The sequence below is a fragment of the Ascaphus truei genome, unplaced genomic scaffold (genome assembly GCF_040206685.1).
Source record: "Ascaphus truei isolate aAscTru1 unplaced genomic scaffold, aAscTru1.hap1 HAP1_SCAFFOLD_1385, whole genome shotgun sequence".
Classification (NCBI taxonomy): Eukaryota; Metazoa; Chordata; class Amphibia; order Anura; family Ascaphidae; genus Ascaphus; species Ascaphus truei.
In genome coordinates, this window is record NW_027454265.1 from 27,911 (window position 1) to 45,294 (window position 17,384).

The window sequence follows — 17,384 nt, forward strand, 5'->3', positions numbered from 1 at the left end:
CCATCCAGCCTCTCTCCAGCCCTGACCCCGGAAATGTGACCTTGACCATCCAGCCTCTCTCCAGCCCTGACCCCAGAAATGTGACCTCGACCATCCAGCCTCTCCCCAGCCCTGACCCCAGAAATGTGACCTTGACCATCCAGCCTCTCTCCAGCCCTGACCCCAGAAATGTGACCTCGACCATCCAGCCTCTCCCCAGCCCTGACCCCAGAAATGTGACCTCGACCATCCAGCCTCTCCCCAGCCCTAACCCCAGAAATGTGACCTTGACCATCCAGCCTCTCTCCAGCCCTGACCCCAGAAATGTGACCTCGACCATCCAGCCTCTCCCCAGCCCTGACCCCAGAAATGTGACCTTGACCATCCAGCCTCTCTCCAGCCCTGACCCCAGAAATGTGACCTCGACCATCCAGCCTCTCCCCAGCCCTGACCCCAGAAATGTGACCTTGACCATCCAGCCTCTCTCCAGCCCTGACCCCAGAAATGTGACCTCGACCATCCAGCCTCTCCCCAGCCCTGACCCCAGAAATGTGACCTCGACCATCCAGCCTCTCCCCAGCCCTGACCCCAGAAATGTGACCTCGACCATCCAGCCTCTCTCCAGCCCTGACCCCAGAAATGTGACCTCGACCATCCAGCCTCTCTCCAGCCCTGACCCCGGAAATGTGACCTCGACCATCCAGCCTCTCCCCAGCCCTGACCCCAGAATTGTGACCTCGACCATCCAGCCTCTCTCCAGCCGACCCCAGAAATGTGACCTTGACCATCCAGCCTCTCCCCAGCCCTGACCCCAGAAATGTGACCTTGACCATCCAGCCTCTCTCCAGCCCTGACCCCAGAAATGTGACCTCGACCATCCAGCCTCTCCCCAGCCCTGACCCCAGAAATGTGACCTCGACCATCCAGCCTCTCCCCAGCCCTGACCCCAGAAATGTGACCTTGACCATCCAGCCTCTCTCCAGCCCTGACCCCAGAAATGTGACCTCGACCATCCAGCCTCTCCCCAGCCCTGACCCCAGAAATGTGACCTCGACCATCCAGCCTCTCCCCAGCCCTGACCCCAGAAATGTGACCTCGACCATCCAGCCTCTCCCCAGCCCTGACCCCAGAAATGTGACCTTGACCATCCAGCCTCTCTCCAGCCCTGACCCCAGAAATGTGACCTTGACCATCCAGCCTCTCTCCAGCCCTGAGCCCAGAACCGGACCCCACTATTCTATTGCTTCCGGACTGAGATTCCAGGTACGGCCGGCCTCTGCTCTCCACCTCTGCCTAGCGCGCCTGTCTCCTGGACAGTACACAGCAACGTACGCGGCCGTAACATAGCACCAGTATAATATGTGGTGGATGCCTTGTACCTGTCGTAGCTCCCGATAACCACGGACTGCCCGCTGGGGCTGGTGGCCGCGGCTGTGAACTCCCTCTCAGTGGGATCCCGGCTGTAGTCGAAGGTCTGGATGACCTGACCCTCCTTCCCATAGGCCACCAGCTTCTTATCACAGCCCCCGGCCACTATACTGCTGGACGCCCAGGCCAAGGCGTAGGGGGGACAAGAGTGCGTGACCAGCTTCCCCTGTGGGAGGAGAGAGAGGCGAGAACTACAGGTGTGTTCGGAAGTGACATGTGTACGTGTATGCATATGTGAATGTAAGTATCGTGAGTGTGAGTGTGTGTGCACATGTACACGTGTGCACATGTAACCGTGTTTGTGTGCGCACGTGCAAGTCCGTACGTGTACATGCGTGTTTGTACGTGTAAGTGTGGACACGTGTGCACATGTACGTTTTCACGTGTGTACATATGTGTGCGTACGTTGCGCGTATGGCATTTGTTCGGGTCTGTCGTGTACACTTATGTTTCTGTATATGTACATGAATACGTGTGTATGTACATGCATACATACGTGTGTGGTAAGTGCATCACATATTACCTGTGAGTCACCAGATCCTTCGTCATCAAAGAAATATCTTATGATCGCGCCGTCTGCGTGTCCGGTGAGGATACCGTTCCCGGATACACTGAGAGTGAGAGAGAGTAAGAGTGAGTGAGAGTAAGAGCGAGTGAGAGTAAGAGCGAGTGAGAGTAAGAGCGAGTGAGAGTAAGAGCGAGTGAGAGTAAGAGCGAGTGAGAGTAAGAGTATTGAGCCATTCCCTGATACACGGAGGTGAGGGAGGTGATAGAGGGGAGAGAGCGCAGGGGAGAAGAGAAAGTAGGGACACTGCTCAGGGAAGAGAGCGCTCAGGGAAGAGAAAGTAGGGACACTGCTCAGGGAAGAGAGCGCTCAGGGAAGAGAAAGTAGGGACACACTGCTCAGGGAAGAGAGCGCTCAGGGAAGAGAAAGTAGGGACACTGCTCAGGGAAGAGAGCGCTCAGGGAAGAGAGCGCAGGGGAGAAGAGAAAGTAGGGACACACTGCTCAGGGAAGAGAGCGCTCTGTACTCACTTGGATGTGAGTGAGACCACATAGGAGTCCGTGCCATAGATGGTGGAAGACTTGTTGGTTTTGGGGTTTGCCAGGCGTACCTGTGTGGGCGGAAGGAAACCCCATGAGATCTGTCCCAGGACACTCAGTCACCGTCCTAATGACAGGAGAGGCACCACGTGTGATACCCCAACTCCTATAGTGATGTGCTATACCCTACCTTTCCCTCCGCCAGGCCGAACACAATGGCATTCTCTGCAGGCCAGAGCAGGCAGGTAACAGCGCTCTGCAAGAGGGGAACACAGGTCAAAGGTCACCACAAGCAGCGCCAGCGATGCCAACCTGCAGGGCACACACCACAAGCAGCGCACACACCACAAGCAGCGCCAGCGATGCCAACCTCCAGGGCAGACACCACAAGCGGCGCCAGCGATGCCAACCTCCAGGGCAGACACCACAAGCAGCGCCAGCGATGCCAACCTCCAGGGCAGACACCACAAGCGGCGCCAGCGATGCCAACCTCCAGGGCAGACACCACAAGCAGCGCCAGCGATGCCAACCTGCAGGGCACACACCACAAGCAGCGCCAGCGATGCCAACCTGCAGGGCAGACACCACAAGCAGCGCCAGCGATGCCAACCTCCAGGGCAGAAACCACAAGTAGCGCCAGCGATGCCAACCTCCAGGGCAGACACCACAAGCAGCGCCAGCGATGCCAACCTGCAGGGCACACACCACAAGCAGCGCCGGCGATGCCAACCTCCAGGGAAGACACCACAAGCAGCGCCAGCGATGCCAACCTCCAGGGCACACACCACAAGCAGCGCCAGCAATGCCAACCTGCAGGGCACACACCACAAGCAGCGCCGGCGATGCCAACCTGCAGGGCAGACACCACAAGCGGTGCCAGCGATGCCAACCTGCAGGGCACACACCACAAGCAGCGCCAGCGATGCCAACCTCCAGGGCAGACACCAAAAGCAGCGCCAGCGATGCCAACCTCCAGGGCAGACACCACAAGCGGCGCCAGCGATGCCAACCTCCAGAGCAGACACCAAAAGCAGCGCCAGCGATGCCAACCTGCAGGGCAGACACCACAAGCAGCGCCAGCGATGCCAACCTGCAGGGCAGACACCACAAGCAGTGCCGGCGATGCCAACCTCCAGGGCAGACACCACAAGCAGCGCCAGCGATGCCAACCTCCAGGGCAGACACCACAAGCAGCGCCAGCGATGCCAACCTCCAGGGCAGACACCACAAGCGGCGCCAGCGATGCCAACCTCCAGGGCAGAAACCACAAGCAGCGCCAGCGATGCCAACCTCCAGGGCAGACACCACAAGCAGCGCCAGCGATGCCAACCTCCAGGGCAGACACCACAAGCGGCGCCAGCGATGCCAACCTCAAGGGCAGACACCAAAAGCAGCGCCAGCGATGCCAACCTCCAGAGCAGACACCAAAAGCAGCGCCAGCGATGCCAACCTCCAGGGCAGACACCACAAGCGGCGCCAGCCATGCCAACCTGCAGGGCAGACACAACAAACGGCGCCAGCGATGCCAACCTCCAGGGCAGACACCACAAGCGGCGCCAGCGATGCCAACCTGCAGGGCAGACACCACAAGCGGCGCCAGCGATGCCAACCTGCAGGGCACACACCACAAGCAGCGCCAGCGATGCCAACCTGCAGGGCAGACACCACAAGCGGTGCCAGCGATGCCAACCTGCAGGGCACACACCACAAGCAGCGCCAGCGATGCCAACCTCCAGGGCAGACACCAAAAGCAGCGCCAGCGATGCCAACCTCCAGGGCAGACACCACAAGTGGCGCCAGCGATGCCAACCTCCAGAGCAGACACCAAAAGCAGCGCCAGCGATGCCAACCTGCAGGGCAGACACCACAAGCAGCGCCAGCGATGCCAACCTGCAGGGCAGACACCACAAGCAGTGCCGGCGATGCCAACCTCCAGGGCAGACACCACAAGCAGCGCCAGCGATGCCAACCTCCAGGGCAGACACCACAAGCAGCGCCAGCGATGCCAACCTCCAGGGCAGACACCACAAGCGGCGCCAGCGATGCCAACCTCCAGGGCAGAAACCACAAGCAGCGCCAGCGATGCCAACCTCCAGGGCAGACACCACAAGCAGCGCCAGCGATGCCAACCTCCAGGGCAGACACCACAAGCGGCGCCAGCGATGCCAACCTCAAGGGCAGACACCAAAAGCAGCGCCAGCGATGCCAACCTCCAGAGCAGACACCAAAAGCAGCGCCAGCGATGCCAACCTCCAGGGCAGACACCACAAGCGGCGCCAGCCATGCCAACCTGCAGGGCAGACACAACAAACGGCGCCAGCGATGCCAACCTCCAGGGCAGACACCACAAGCGGCGCCAGCGATGCCAACCTGCAGGGCAGACACCACAAGCGGCGCCAGCGATGCCAACCTGCAGGGCACACACCACAAGCAGCGCCAGCGATGCCAACCTGCAGGGCAGACACCACAAGCGGCGCCAGCGATGCCAACCTGCAGGGCAGACACCACAAGCGGTACCAGCGATGCCAACCTCCAGGGCAGACACCACAAATGGCGCCAGCGATGCCAACCTGCAGGGCAGACACCACAAGCGGCGCCAGCGATGCCAACCTCCAGGGCAGACACCACAAGCAGCGCCAGCGATGCCAACCTCTAAGACAGACTGAATGCAAGCATGGGATGGGGGGGTCCTCCAGAACAGCGCTATTTATATCACGTGGGGTCCCAAGTTGCAGTTCCCAGCACCAATGTTGCAGCTCCTAATTAGCAGATATTTGGCAGCCATTTTGTTTCCCCTGGAGGGAGATTTCAACCCGGTAACTTCACCCGGGACCCATCATGCACAAAAATGGGGTGTGGTTAAAAAAAAAAAAACTAGTAAGGGAGACAGGGAGACAGGGAAACAGGGAAACCTGCCTCACCATCCAACCTGTACCCACCCGCCCATCCCACCCCACCTCCCACTCCTGTACCCACCCGCCCATCCCACCCCACCTCCCACTCCTGTACCCACCCGCCCATCCCACCCCACCTCCCACTCCTGTACCCACACCTCCCACCCCACCTCCCACTCCTGTACCCACCCGCCCATCCCACCCCACCTCCCGCTCCTGTACCCACCCGCCCACCCCACATCCCACTCCTGTACCCACCCGCCCACCCCACCTCCCACTCCTGTACCCACACCTCCCACCCCACCTCCCGCTCCAGTACCCACCCGCCCACCCCACCTCCCACTCCTGTAACCACCGCCCACCCCACCTCCCACTCCTGTACCCACCCGTCCCACCTCCCACTCCTGTACCCACCCGCCCGTCCCACCTCCCACTCCTGTAACCTCCCACTCCTGTACCCACCCGCCCATCCCACCCCACCTCCCACTCCTGTACCCACCCGCCCATCCCACCCCTCCTCCCACTCCTGTACCCACCCACCCCACCTCCCACTCCTGTACCCACCCGCCCACCCCACCTCCCACTCCTGTACCCACCCGCCCATCCCACCTCCCACTCCTGTACCCACCCGCCCATCCCACCTTCCACTCCTGTACCCACCCGCCCATCCCACCTCTGTACCCACCCGCCCACCCCACCTCCCACTCCTGTACCCACCCCACCTCCCACTCCTGTACCCACCCGCCCACTCCTGTACCCACCCGCCCGTCCCACCACCCACTCCTGAGCCCACCCGCCCACCCCATCTCCCACTCCTGTACCCACCCGCCCATCCCACCTCCCACTCCTGTACCCATCCGCCCATCCCACCTCTGTACCCACCCGCCCATCCCACCTCCCGCTCCTGTACCCACCCGCCCACCCCACCTCCCACTCCTGTACCCACCCGCCCATCCCACCTCCCACTCCTATACCCACCCGCCCGCCCCACCTCCCACTTCTGTACCCACCCATCCGTCCCGCCTCCGGAGCCACGGAGCGCAGAGAGAAACCCCACGTCAAAGCCACGGAGCGCAGAGAAACCCCACGTCAAAGCCACGGAGCGCAGAAAAACCCCACGTCAAAGCCACGGATCGCAGAGAAACCACACGTCAAAGCCACGGAGCGCAGAGAGAAACCCCACGAAGCGCAGAGAAAAACCCCACATCAAAGCCACGGAACAAAGAGAGACCCCACGTCAAAGCCACAGAGCGCAGAGAGACCCCACGTCAAAGCCACGAAGCGCAGAGAGAACCCCCACGTCAAAGCCACGGAGCGCAGAGAAACCCCACATCAAAGCCACGGAGTGCAGAGAGAAACCCCACATCAAAGCCACGGAGCGCAGAGAAACCCCACATCAAAGCCACGCAGCGCAGAGAGACCCCACGTCAAAGCCACGGAGCGCAGAGAGAAACCCCACGTCAAAGCCACGCAGCGCAGAGAGACCCCACGTCAAAGCCACGGAGCGCAGAGAGAAACCCCACGTCAAAGCCACGGAACAAAGAGAGAGAGCAAAGAGAGAGAAGGGTCACAAGTTGCAGTTCCCAGCACCAATGTTGCAGCTCCTAATTAGCAGATATTTGGCAGCCATTTTGTTTCCCCTGGAGGGAGATTTCAACCCGGTAACTTCACCCGGGACCCATCATGCACAAAAATGTGGTGTGGTTAAAAAAAAAAAAACTAGTAAGGGAGACAGGGAGACAGGGAAACCTGCCTCACCATCCCACGTGTACCCACCCGCCCATCCCACCTCCCACTCCTGTACCCACCCGCCCATCCCACCCCACCTCCCACTCCTGTAACCCCACCTCCCACTCCTGTACCCACCCGCCCATCCCACCCCACCTCCCACTCCTGTACCCACACCTCCCACCCCACCTCCCACTCCTGTACCCACCTGCCCATCCCACCCCCCGCTCCTGTAACCTCCCACTCCTGTACCCACCCGCCCATCCCACCCCACCTCCCGCTCCAGTACCCACACCTCCCACCCCACCTCCCACTCCTGTACCCACCCGCCCATCCCACCCCACCTCCCGCTCCAGTACCCACCCGCCCACCTCACCTCCCACTCCTGTACCCACCCACCCCACCTCCCACTCCTGTAACCACCGCCCACCCCACCTCCCACTCCTGTACCCACCCGCCCGTCCCACCTCCCACTCCTGTACCCACCCGCCCATATCACCCCACCTCCCACTCCTGTACCCACCCGCCCATCCCACCCCACCTCCCACTCCTGTACCCACCCACACCACCTCCCACTCCTGTACCCACCCACCCCACCTCCCACTCCTGTACCCACCCGCCCATCCCACCTCCCACTCCTGTACCACCCGCCCATCCCACCTTCCACTCCTGTACCCACCCGCCCATCCCACCTCTGTACCCACCCGCCCACCCCACCTCCCACTCCTGTACCCACCCCACCTCCCACTCCTGTACCCACCCGCCCACTCCTGTACCCACCCGCCCGTCCCACCACCCACTCCTGTACCCTACACCTCCCACTCCTGTACCCACCCGCCCACCCCATCTCCCACTCCTGTACCCACCTGCCCATCCCACCTCCCACTCCTGTACCCACCCGCCCATCCCACCTCTGTACCCACCCGCCCATCCCACCTCCCGCTCCTGTACCCACCCGCCCACCCCACCACCCACTCCTATACCCACCCGCCCGTCCCACCTCCCACTCCTGTACCCACCCGCCCGTCCCACCTCCCACTCCTGTACCCACCCGCCCGTCCCGCCTCCCACTCCTGTACCCACCCGCCTCCCACTCCTGTACCCACCCCGCCTCCCACTCCTGTACCCACCCCGCCTCCCACTCCTGTACCCACCCCGCCTCCCACTCCTGTACCCACTCCGTGGCCTGTACCCACCCCGCCTCCCACTCCTGTACCCTCCCGCCTCCCACTGTACCCTCCCACTCCTGTACCCACCCCGCCTCCCACTCCTGTACCCAACCCGCCTCCCACTCCTGTACCCACCCCGCCTCCCACTCCTGTACCCACCCCGCCTCCCACTCCTGTACCCACCCCGCCTCCCACTCCTGTACCCACTCCGTGGCCTGTACCCACCCCGCCTCCCACTCCTGTACCCTCCCGCCTCCCACTGTACCCTCCCACTCCTGTACCCACCCCGCCTCCCACTCCTGTACCCACCCCGCCTCCCACTCCTGTACCCACCCCGCCTCCCACTCCTGTACCCACCCCGCCTCCCACTCCTGTACCCACCCCGCCTCCCACTCCTGTACCCACCCCGCCTCCCACTCCTGTACCCATCCCGCCTCCCACTCCTGTACCCACCCCGCCTCCCACTCCTGTACCCACCCCGCCTCCCACTCCTGTACCCACCCCGCCTCCCACTCCTGTACCCACCCCGCCTCCCACTCCTGTACCCACCCCGCCTCCCACTCCTGTACCCACCCCGCCTCCCACTCCTGTACCCACCCGCCTCCCACTCCTGTACCCACCCCGCCTCCCACTCCTGTACCCACCCCGCCTCCCACTCATGTACCCACCCCGCCTCCCACTCCTGTACCCACCCCGCCTCCCACTCCTGTACCCACCCCGCCTACCCCACTCCTGTACCCACCCCGCCTCCCACTCCTGTACCCACCCCGCCTCCCACTCCTGTACCCACCCCGCCTCCCACTCCTGTACCCACCCCGCCTCCCACTCCTGTACCCACCCCGCCTATCCCACTCCTTACCAGAGGTCCATGTGAGAGAACACTTACCGTCTGGAGGAATTTACTACAAATAACCTTTTTGTCTCCCCTAAAAAAAAGAAGAAAAAAAAAGAAGACAAATCTGTCAAAGCCACGGAGCGCAGAGAGACCCCACGTCAAAGCCACGGAGCGCAGAGAGACCCCACGTCAAAGCCACGGAGCGCAGAGAGACCCCACGTCAAAGCCACGGAGCGCAGAGAGACCCCACATCAAAGCCACGGAGCGCAGAGAGACCCCACATCAAAGCCACGGAGCGCAGAGAAACCCCACGTCAAAGCCACAGAGCGCAGAGGGACCCCACATCAAAGCCACGGAGCGCAGAGAGACCCAACGTCAAAGCCACGGAGCGCAGAGAGACCCAACGTCAAAGCCACAGAGCGCAGAGAGACCCCACGTCAAAGCCACGGAGCGCAGAGAGACCCCACGTCAAAGCCACGGAGCGCAGAGAGACCCCACATCAAAGCCACGGAGCGCAGAGAAACCCCACGTCAAAGCCACAGAGCGCAGAGAGACCCCACATCAAAGCCACGGAGCGCAGAGAGACCCCACATCAAAGCCACGGAGCGCAGAGAGACCCCACATCAAAGCCACGGAGCGCAGAGAAACCCCACGTCAAAGCCACAGAGCGCAGAGAGACCCCACGTCAAAGCCACAGAGCGCAGAGAGACCCAACGTCAAACGTCACGGAGCGCAGAGAGACCCCACATCAAAGCCACGGAGCGCAGAGAAACCCCACGTCAAAGCCACAGAGCGCAGAGGGACCCCACATCAAAGCCACGGAGCGCAGAGAGACCCCACATCAAAGCCACGGAGCGCAGAGAGACCCCACATCAAAGCCACGGAGCGCAGAGAAACCCCACGTCAAAGCCACAAAGCGCAGAGAGACCCCACGTCAAAGCCACAGAGCGCAGAGAGACCCAACGTCAAAGCCACGGAGCGCAGAGAGACCCCACGTCAAAGCCACGGAGCGCAGAGAGAAACCCCACGTCAAAGCCGCGGAGCGCAGAGAAACCCCACGCCAAAGCCACGGAGCGCAGAAAAACCCCACGTCAAAGCCACGGAACGCAGAGAAACCCCACGTCAAAGCCACGGAGCGCAGAGAGAAACCCCACGAAGCGCAGAGAGAAACCCCACATCAAAGCCACGGAACAAAGAGAGACCCCACGTCAAAGCCACGGAGCGCAGAGACCCCACGTCAAAGCCACGGAGCACAGAGAGAACCCCCACGTCAAAGCCACGGAGCGCAGAGAAACCCCACATCAAAGCCACGCAGCGCAGAGAGACCCCACGTCAAAGCCACGGAGCGCAGAAAGAAACCCCACACCAAAGCCACGGAGCGCAGAGAAACCCCACATCAAAGCCACGCAGCGCAGAGAGACCCCACGTCAAAGCCACGGAGCGCAGAGAGAAACCCCACGTCAAAGCCACGGAACAAAGAGAGAGAGCAAAGAGAGAGAGACAAGCCAACTCACCACTCCTCCCCGATCTTGTACACGTAGATAATATTGTCCGTCTGTCCGATGGCGAGCTTGGTGCAGTCCGGGGAGAACGCCAAACCCTTCACCGTGTAACTCTTCTTCCCGTACTGCAAATCACACACACACCCTGTCACTGTGTCCTCCTGCGCTGTGACACACACACACACACACACCCTGTCACTGTGTGCCTGTGACAGGGTGAAGTCAACCCCTATCAGTTACGCCTGGGAAACATATGTCTGAGTGCTTCATCCAGCACTCATAAGGGTTAACTCAGGTGGAAGCTAGCTAATCATGATGTAAGCTGACACCTGAGAGCCAGCAAGGTAGCTAAGGATCTTGTTACCAGCAGTAGCTGCCTGTCTCAGAGGAGAGCACATGGATGTATGTGCTGCTAGCCAGAAGGATACAGCACACTACTTACTGCAGCCAAAGTAAGATTTCTTTCATTTGTTTGCATGACTGCTTAAAAAGACTCTTACGGTTTGGTTATGGTTTAGCCAGCCAGCCTGCTAGCTAGGACTGCTGTGTTAGTCAGTTTTCTCCCAACGTGGAGCAGGATTTATTTGCTTAAAGGGACAGTGTACCCGCATGTTATGTTGCTGTGGAGAAATAAAGCCACTGAACGTTTTCATTTATCCTGAAACTACACGTGTGGACTGTTCCCTGACCTCGGCTACAGGCCGTCCTGCCACAGGTGGTGTCAGAAGTGGGATGTTGGATGGGCCCTGTATCTGAAGGGCCACACACACACAGACGGGGAAAAAAATGGAGACAATTGTTTCTCAGTTCCTTGAGCAACAGCTCCAGCTAGCAGAGAAACAAGCTGAGCAACAGGCCCAGCAATCTGAGCGACAGGCCCAGCAAGATGAGCGACAGGCCCAGCAAGATGAGCGACAGGCCCGGCGACAGGAAAAGCTACTCCAATTGCTGGCCGAAGGCCCAGCCCCAGGCAGACCAGGGATTCCAAATAACCCACTGGTGATGCTGCATAAAATGAAGCCAAACGAAGACCCAGAGGCATTTCTCCTCACTTTTGAAAGGGTAGCCACGGCCCACGGCTGGACAGTTGATCGCTGGGTAACGACTCTGGCTCCACTCCTCATAGGGGAAGCTCAGGCAGCCTACCAGGCTCTTCCAGCAGACGAGGCCATGGACTATCAGCAACTAAAGGCTGCTATTCTGGATCGCCTAGGCCTCACTCCAGAGACCTACCGACGGTGGTTCCGGACAGTCAAATATACAAACAGAGACAGACCCCGGGTCGTAGCCCACCGCTTAGTAGACTTATGTACCAGGTGGATACAACCGGAAAAACATGACAAAGCAGAGATCCTTGAACAGTTTGTGCTCGAGCAGTTCATACAGATTCTGCCCCCCTCCTCCCGCTCCTGGGTAAAAAGACACGCTGCATTTTCCCTGGATTCAGCGGTCCGCTTGGTGGAAAACTTCCTGGGCGACGACACCCAACAGGATAGCTGGGAACGGCCGGTGCAAACACCAGTTGCTTCCGGTGATGCTAGAGGCAGGAGAGCAGACAATCGAGGGGTCTACAACCCGCCAGCTGGGGAGATCCAGTCAACCCGATCGGAAGACCCTTTCCCATCTCGGAGGGTTCCTGGTACAAACTCCCGCAGAGACGCCCATCCTGGGGCCGAGGCCACTGGATCACTCAAGGGAGGCCGCCACCCACAGTATTCCCCGAGAACCTGGACTCCTGTCACCCACCCGGTGGAGAGGATAACCCCACCAACCAGAAGGGAGAACCCCATCCAACAGCGGAGAGGTCCAAACACCGAGCCCCGTCGAGAGCTTCCACTGACGACCGAGGTTGCGGATTCAGGAGATGATGAGATGGACTGTTCATATGGCAGAACCACTGCCACAGCTTGTCTCCGAGGGGACCATAATCCGTGGTTAGTCCCAGCATCTCTGGAGGGGACAAAAGTAAACGCCATGCTGGACTCGGGCTCTGGAAAAACCCTGATCCTAGAGGGCTTAATTCCAAGCAATAGACTATCTTATGACTCTCCTTGGAATATCGAGTGTATCCATTGGGATACAAAGAGATACCCGACGGCGAACGTTCTACTGCGTATCCAGGATCAAGAGGCTAGCCTACTAGTGGGAGTTGCTCCCTGGCTACCTGCTCCTGTTCTACTTGGCCGAGACTGGCCCTACCTCGAAACATTGTTGGCCCCTACTCCTACGGAGCCTACTTCTCTGGTACCGGAGAAGCCCGGAGACTTGTTCCCTTTTTCCCCAGAGATATTTCCCCGTAGACACCATGTCCCAAAGACACGTAAACAGAGATGTGCGGAAAAAGAGGACTGGTTAAGAAAGGCTGGGACTCTTGGTAACATTAGTCAGCCCAAAGGACTGCAGGTCATGGCCGGGGATGACCAGCGTGGGGAACAGATAGATACGGGAATTTTGCCAGACCTGGATCTTCCTGACTTCCGTCAGAGGCAGAGGGAGGACCCAGCTCTGGCTAGACAATATGAGAAGGTGGTACAGGTCAATAACAAGATAATGGATGAACAGGGTGTAAAAGTGTTTCCACATTTTGAACTGTTGAATGACATTCTATATCGTGTGAATAAGGTTACACAAACAGGGGAGGTCATTCGACAGATGCTAGTCCCTAAAGGGTTGATTAAAACGGTGTTCACCCTAGCCCATACTCTCCCATGGGGTGGTCATTTGGGCAGAGATAAAACCACGGACCGCATCTCGTCCCGGTTTTACTGGCCAGGCATACATGGTGACATCATGAAACTATGTGAGACATGTCCTGAATGCCAGTTAACTAGCCAAAAAGGACAGAAGCCGGCTCCCTTGGTTCCTCTGCCCTGGTAGCCGTCCATTCGAGAGAATTGGGGTAGATCTGGTCGGACCTTTAGAACCCTCTGCGAAGGGACATAAATTTATACTCGTTGTGGTAGATTATGCCACCAGATATCCTGAGGCCTTCCCTCTGAGATCAGCCACTGCTAAACAGGTTGCTCACAGGCTGTTAGAACTGTTCTCTAGGGTAGGACTTCCCCAAGTAATGTTAACTGACAAGGGAACAAATTTCATGGCAAAGTTAATGCAGGACGTCCTAAAGTTATTGGAGGTAAAATCCGTCCGGACCTCAGTCTACCATCCTCAGACTGATGGATTGGTAGAGAGGTTTAACCGTACTTTAAAAACCATGCTTAGGAAGTTTGTGGACACTGAAAAGCGAGCTTGGGATGAACTTCTCCCTTTCCTGTTGTTTGCGGAACGAGAAGTTCCCCAATCATCCACAGGCTTCTCCCCGTTTGAGCTCCTATATGGACGCCAACCTTGGGGTATTCTCGACCTACTGAAGGAATCCTGGGAGGAGGAGCCTTCCCCCTCCAAGAATACCCTTCAGTATGTCATAGACCTTAGAAACCGCCTAGACATGATAGGTCGGTTTGCTAAGGAAAACCTCAAATCTGCCCAAGAACGTCGAGAGGCAGTACAACCAAAATGCTCGCTTGAGGGTCTTCCAACCTGGGGACCAAGTGATGCTACTACTACCGACATCAGAGAGTAAACTCCTTGCGAAGTGGCAGGGTCCTTTCCAAGTTCTCCGCCGCACCAGGGAGGTGAACTATGAGATCTCTCAACCAGGGTCCAGGAAGGGTAAACAAATCTACCACGTGAACCTCCTGAAACCCTGGAAAACGATGAGATCGCTGTTCATCCACCCTCGGGAAGGAGAGACGGATTTGAGTCCGCAGCTTCCAAAGGGTAGTACGTACAATGACCATCAGGTTCCCATGGGAGGGCAGTTAACAACGGAACAAAGGTCAGACCTACTAGAATTATGTGACCAGTTCCCAGATGTTTTTTCGGAGCTGCCAGGGCAGAGTAATTTAGTGTCCCGTAGGATTGAGACAGAACCTGGCGTAAAAGTACGGTCCCGTCCCTATAGATTGCCAGAGGGCCGAAAAGACCTGGTAGAGAGGGAGATAATAGACATGTTGGAATTGGGCATGATCGAGGAGTCCCACAGCGAATGGTGTAGCCCTATCGTGTTGGTCCCTAAACCAGATGGGACGGTGAGGTTTTGCGTGGATCTGCGAAAGGTAAATGCTGTATCCAGATTTGATGCATATCCAATGCCTAGGGTGGATGAATTGCTTGACTCGCTTGGGAAAGCAGAGTATATCTCTACCCTAGATCTCACGAAAGGATATTGGCAGATACCTCTAGCGGAAGAATCCAAATGCAAAACTGCCTTCGCCACCCCTCCCGGTTTATACCAATTTGTCACTATGCCATTTGGATTACATGGGGCTCCAGCCACATTCCAAAGGTTAATGGACAAGGTACTACGACCCCATAGGGCATATGCCGCAGCCTACTTGGATGACATTGTCATCTATAGCAGACACTGGCAGTCTCATATAAAAAGGTTAAGGGCAGTCCTAACATCCTTAAGAGAAGCAGGGCTCACTGCAAATCCCAAAAAATGTGCCCTGGGTAAATCCACTACAAAGTACTTGGGCTATGCCGTTGGGGGAGGGATAGTAAGGCCACTAGCTAGCAAGGTGGCCGCCATAAAGGAAGTCCCCACCCCACAGACAAATACACAGGTCTGCTCCCTTTTGGGGTTAGCAGGGTATTACCGGCGGTTTATCCCCAATTGTTTCAGAAATATCTGCACTCCTAACAGATCTGACAAAAAAGAGTGCCCCGACCCAAGTTAAATGGTCTTGGGAGTGCCAAGACGCCTTTGACATGCTAAAAAAGTACATGTCAGAGGGCCCCGCTCTTCAGAGCCCAGATTTTAAAGAGCCTTTCATCATCCAGACGGATGCCTCAGAGGTAGGACTGGGAGCAGTGCTGTCTCTGCAATTTGATGGTGTTGAACACCCCATACTGTTGATCAGCCGAAAGCTGTTCCCAAGGGAAGTGAGGTATTCCGTTATTGAGAAGGAGTGCCTCGCTGTAAAATGGGCAATTGAGGCCTTGAGACATTATGTCACCGGAGTACACTTCACCCTGGTCACTGACCATGCGCCCTTGAAGTGGTTGAACACCATGAAGGACACAAATCCAACGTTGACCAGGTGGTATATGGCCCTCCAACCCTTCTCTTTTGATATTCAGCATAGACCTGGAAAAGACCATGGAAATGCTGATTTTTTGTCAAGAGAAGGAGTGGAGGGTCGGGCTTCAGCCGTGTGGGACACTAGCCACACACAAACAGGGGAGGTATGTGACAGGGTGAAGTCAACCCCTATCTGTTATGCCTGGGAAACATATGTCTGAGTGCTTCATCCAGCACTCATAAGGGTTAACTCAGGTGGAAGCTAGCTAATCATGATGTAAGCTGACACCTGAGAGCCAGCAAGGTAGATAAGGATCTTGTTACCAGCAGTAGCTGCCTGTCTCAGATGAGAGCACATGGATAGATGTGCTGCTAGCCAGAAGGATACAGCACACTACTTACTGCAGCCAAAGTAAGATTTCTTTCATTTGTTTGCATGACTGCTTAAAAAGACTCTTACGGTTTGGTTATGGTTTAGCCAGCCAGCCTGCTAGCTAGGACTGCTGTGTTAGTCAGTTTTCTCCCAACGTGGAGCAGGATTTATTTGCTTAAAGGGACAGTGTACCCGCATGTTATGTTGTAATGGAGAAATAAAGCCATTGAACGTTTTTCATTATCCTGAAACTACACGTGTGGACTGTTCCCTGACCTCGGCTACAGGCCGTCCTGCCACAGTGCCCCTGCGCTGTGACACACACACACACACCCTGTCACTGTGTCCCCCTGCGCTGTGACACACACACACACACACACACACACACCCTGTCACTGTGTCCCCCTGCGCTGTGACACACACACACACACACCCTGTCACTGTGTCCCCCTGCGCTGTGACACACACACACACCCTGTCACTGTGTCCCCCTGCGCTGTGACACACACACACACACACCGTCACTGTGTGCCCCTGCGCTGTGACACACACACACACACACACACACACACACACACACCCTGTCATTGTGTGCCCCTGCGCTGTGACACAAACACACACACACACACACACACCCTGTCACTGTGTCCCCCTGCGCTGTGACACACACACACACTCTGTCACTGTGTCCCCCTGTGCTGTGACACACACACACACACACACACACACACACACACACACACACCGTCACTGTGTGCCCCTGTGCTGTGACACACACACACACACACACCCTGTCACTCTGTGACCCTGCGCTGTGACACACAAACACACACACACACCCTGTCACTGTGTCCCCCTGTGCTGTGATACACACACACACACACACCCTGTCACTGTGTCCCCCTGCGCTGTGACACACACACACACACACACACACACACACCCTGTCACTGTGTCCCCCTGCGCTGTGACACACACATACACACACACACACACACACACACACACACACACCCTGTCACTGTGTGCCCCTGCGCTGTGACACACACACACACACACACACACACACACACCCTGTCACTGTGTGCCCCTGCGCTGTGACACACACACACACACACACGGTTACTGTGTGCCCCAGCGCTGTGACACACACAAACACACACACCCTGTCACTGTGTCCCCCTGCGCTGTGACACACACACACACACACACACACACACACACACACACACTGTCACTGTGTCCCCCTGCGCTGTGACACACACACACACACACCCTGTCACTGTGTCCCCTGCGCTGACACACACACACACACACACACCCTGTCACTGTGTGCCCCTGTGCTG

At 57.9% G+C, this 17,384-nt stretch overlaps 1 protein-coding gene across 1 annotated transcript in view; it reads right to left on the reverse strand.

Moving 5' to 3' along the window:
* Positions 1-1,211: 1,211 nt before the first annotated feature.
* The window catches only part of LOC142475792 (intraflagellar transport protein 172 homolog), a 52,238-nt gene continuing 36,065 nt past the window's right edge, over positions 1,212-17,384 (reverse strand). The window contains exons 2-8 of the mRNA XM_075581528.1: positions 10,592-10,704; positions 9,129-9,168; positions 2,642-2,707; positions 2,443-2,522; positions 1,931-2,018; positions 1,359-1,573; positions 1,212-1,230 (exon numbers count right to left, since the gene is read on the reverse strand). Coding sequence (XP_075437643.1) covers positions 1,212-1,230; positions 1,359-1,573; positions 1,931-2,018; positions 2,443-2,522; positions 2,642-2,707; positions 9,129-9,168; positions 10,592-10,704 — 621 coding nt within the window. The remainder of the gene's footprint in view (positions 1,231-1,358; positions 1,574-1,930; positions 2,019-2,442; positions 2,523-2,641; positions 2,708-9,128; positions 9,169-10,591; positions 10,705-17,384) is intronic.